Raw genomic sequence first — 3671 nt, forward strand, 5'->3', positions numbered from 1 at the left:
TTTTTCTCTCTGGTGCGAAGAACCAGTCATTCTCCCACACTTTCAAAAGCATCGGGATTGTGAAACCCCTCTTCTCAGTATTGAAGCTGAGGGACGAGTCGGCACGATCTGGACGCCGTCAAAGACAAATCACAAGACGCTTTAAGTGATTGTTGAGTCCTTCTAGCCAAGGCAACGTTCGGTTTGGGCGTCCGCAGTGCACCTCACTTCGTCGCTCGGGTCTATGTCATCCAACTTTACATCGCTTTGTGAATATGGTGGAGCACCTATTCACTGGCATATTGCATTGCTTATCATTCTACCAGGTGCGTTGTTCGATCGCTGACGCTGAAATGCTAGCAGGAGACATACCATGTCGACAAGCCCGTTGCATTGCGACACTCCGCTGAAATAATGCGCCTTCGGTATTGGGGCCTCCCTATAGTTTCATAGAGCAATTGATTCTCTGCAGAGTTGGCCAAAAACCCTTCATGTAATGCCAGGCTTTCATATTCGTGTTCCTCGGATGCAATCTGGGTCCTATGCTCCTCAGCTGCTTCTCCAGCAATTCTAAACCAAGCTTTTCCACTATGATACTCGCGATGACTTGTGCTCCGGAAGGGTGGTAGTGTCAATGAGAGGCGCCGTATGGCAGTAGCGTGAGAGAGGTGTTGCATCATTCGCGTCCTCCTAGGATGAGCGAGCCCCTGAGTGAAGGGAATCCTCTCCCTCGCAAAGAGATCGGGCCGTGAATGCCGCCTTCTGCCTGTCAATTCTAGTGATGCGATTTGGAAGCACTGCGATTTGGAAGCACTGCGATTCTTGAATTTGGCTCGGAACATCAATTGCGGCGCAGGAGAATGGTATCCTTACTCCCAAAGTCGTCTCGGCGTAGCCCCGAAGGAGAACTTGCGTGTTTTCCAGAAAAAATGAGCGATAGCAAATTACCAAGGAAAGAACCAAAGTTCCTTGAAGTCCAAAGCTTCTCACATACGTGTAGAGCTACTCCGCGAGAAAGGAGAGCGACATTTGACAGGCGACACTTCGTTGGAAACATGCGTGTTGTCCGGCGATCGGAGATCAGGCTCTTGGGCGAATGTTGCCGAGAATGCACTTAGTCTGGGATTTGCGTCAGTGATTTGCCGTTCTTCTGCCCCGCTCCCCAAGATGACATTCACCGTCTGTATCTCCTGGCATCTCTCCAGCAGAATCATCATCCCACGAGCGTGATCAGACGCCCTCAGCGTGTCTCATCTATTGCCAGCAGCCTTTTCGAAGATGAATTCTCTGGAGTCTTTCGACAGACAGAATCCTCCTGCCGACCACGCTCCGGGAAACCCGAAACGCGCTCAAGTGAATGTTGCCTGTAACGAGTGCCGGCGAAGGAAGGCAAAGGTACGTTAAACCACTTCTAAAAATCAATCATCGCATGTCCTTCAGGCCTTTGATCATAGATCTACGATAACGCGACACCAACAGTCCTGCGCATGGAGGGACGCCCTTGATCTGCACCGATACCCTTGTTCCAGGAGAAGAGGAGGAAGCGCATTAGCGTAACACGTCTTTGTCGACCAGAAAGAACTATGGGAAGAGTCGGCCACACCGTTTACCTGACCGAGCAGCAGTGCGACGCAACGCGACCCGCCTGTCAGCAATGCTTGTCGCATGGACACATCTGTGTGTTTTCTGACACCATCGACGCCCATCCTACCATAATCTTGAAGCGCAAATATGCCATACTCGAGCAGCAGAGCGAAGATGAGCACCATGTCTTGGAGCTCCTGAGGTCTTCTCGCCGCGCCGATGCCGAGCGTATTCTCGAGCGCCTGAGAGCTGGTGACGACACGCACTCCATTGTGGACTTCGCACTTCAGCTTGCATCGGCTCACTCCGCCGGTAGAGAAACGCACAGCTTCGCGCTTCATAGAGATCAGATCAGTGCACACGATGATACGCGCTCCGTACCACACGGTGCTCTTCGCGAGGACACCCATAACGCGCGGGTCCCGGAAGGTAACGCGGGGCCTTACGAAGATAATCTGCGGCGCGAACAAGCTTCTCTCGGGAGAATTGGCGAGATGATGCTGCCGCCTTTCCAGACGTTCTTGTAAGACGCAAAGAGCAGGTCCTCTCGCAATTCGCTTGCTAAATGATCGTAGGTCTCTCTCGCGTGGCACATCCTCGGACGATCGCACTCACGACCAACGAGACAGCTTTCGAGAATTTTTGGATGCGCCCTGACTTATGCTCAACTCAAGCAGACGGAACAACCAGCGCCCGCATTGAGACACTTGGAAAGTCAGCGTGGCCCTTGATTCGTCTGGAAAGAGCAGGAGCAATTCGCTACGCGCGTAGGAAACAAACTTTTCTCAAGCCTTCAAATTGTCAATCATGGTGAAGCAAACGCAAATTTGTATTGGCCCAAGCGTTGGCTCGCTTTATTGTTATCATAGGAGAGTAAGCAGCAATTTGGACTGGCATGCTTCAGCTCCGAGTGCCGGTCGCCTGAAACGATGACTCGGACCAGGATTTGCGGATGCTTGTTTCATCCGTGACCAGACCCGGCAAAGGCGATGTTCACTTTCGACGAAGGTGCAGATTCTATCCGAAAGCATGCAGCAAAATCCTACCCCAAGCATCGCCAGACCTTTTAGAATGTTCTTTGGTAGCTCCATGCGGCGTTGCGGGCCTGCGAACGTGAACGCACCATGCCAGGAGCTCTAGTTTCGGGTCAAGGCAAAGAAAGCAATGAAGAGATTGCTCTCATTTGACGGAAATGAGAAACGTGGCCACTGAACTGATGCAGATGCGCTATTCATGTCGCAGGCACTTTGGCTTCTTGCTACCAGAAGCTGGAAAGATGCGCCCAGGTGGGGCCATTCAGCATGTTGAGCTACTCTCGCAGATGCCAAAGCTGAGCGCAGAGCATGATCTGGAAGACCGCTAATGCGCAATAAATGGATGACCTTGGGAGAGGATACGAATGCCGGACAGGGCCGGCAGGTATCCAATGTGGTCATGACGCTGGTATTGGGCTAAAGCAGCCAGTATCTTTCTAGGAGACTGGTGGCGGAGTCGAACCTTGGGAGCCGGAGAGCCATAACCTTGAGTGACAACAGCGGTATTACTGAAGGTGGGCAAGTCGGTTGGTTGGTTTGCTTGTATCCTACACGGTTTCAGCCGCAATCTAACCTGCGGCTATTCCCGGAAGCAGAGGTTCGGCCGGCAGCCGACGAGCGCTGAGGGAATCAGCGCACCCACCTCGCCATACCAAAGGCATGACCAGCTGCCCCTTCGCCTCCACGGCGACAGAGTCCCTACGTACATTCTGTGCCACGGTATTGGTATTCCTCCTCTCGATGTCATCTCCTTGCGTGATTCGCCTAACCTGTACATATGAAACTCCCCTTGTTATGTATCTGTCTATTGTGGCTCTTGCGGCGCTTGAACACCATGTCTGCGACCATATAGCTGTCCCTTAGTGCTCAGCTCGTCTCTTCTATTATGTCCCTACTCTCTGGGCGTATGTCAGGGCGCTAAATTCAATCCAACGTATTATTGTTGCCTCCTACTAGGATCTTCAATGTGGTTGTGTGTTTGCGAGCGTCTTTCGTAGCCCACAGCAGCTTTGATTTCTCCGTCGGCGTTCAGCGGCATGAGAATGATGCTCCCCTCCTGCAGGGCTTCGAGTT

General features: G+C 52.2%; 1 protein-coding gene across 1 annotated transcript; it reads left to right on the plus strand.

Moving 5' to 3' along the window:
* The first annotated feature begins 1143 nt into the window (after positions 1-1143).
* On the plus strand, positions 1144-3451 carry WHR41_09461 (uncharacterized protein). Its single transcript, XM_069378064.1, has 3 exons — positions 1144-1374; positions 1605-2086; positions 2139-3451. The coding sequence occupies exons 1-3, from the start codon at positions 1258-1260 to the stop codon at positions 2218-2220; spliced, it is 681 nt and encodes a 226-aa protein (XP_069225147.1). The 5' UTR covers positions 1144-1257; the 3' UTR covers positions 2221-3451.
* The last annotated feature ends 220 nt before the right edge of the window (positions 3452-3671 follow it).

Source organism: Cladosporium halotolerans, assembly GCF_011745625.1.
Source record: "Cladosporium halotolerans strain TM138-S3 chromosome Unknown Sca76, whole genome shotgun sequence".
Classification (NCBI taxonomy): domain Eukaryota; kingdom Fungi; phylum Ascomycota; class Dothideomycetes; order Cladosporiales; family Cladosporiaceae; genus Cladosporium; species Cladosporium halotolerans.

Bases quoted from the DNA above. Each gene is read 5' to 3' on its own strand.
- WHR41_09461 (XM_069378064.1), top strand. From the start codon at position 1,258: ATGAATTCTCTGGAGTCTTTCGACAGACAGAATCCTCCTGCCGACCAC. The intron at 1,375-1,604 runs GTACGTTAAACC...ACCGAGCAGCAG, and splicing joins GCCGGCGAAGGAAGGCAAAG to TGCGACGCAACGCGACCCGC. The intron at 2,087-2,138 runs GTAAGACGCAAA...AAATGATCGTAG, and splicing joins CCGCCTTTCCAGACGTTCTT to GTCTCTCTCGCGTGGCACAT.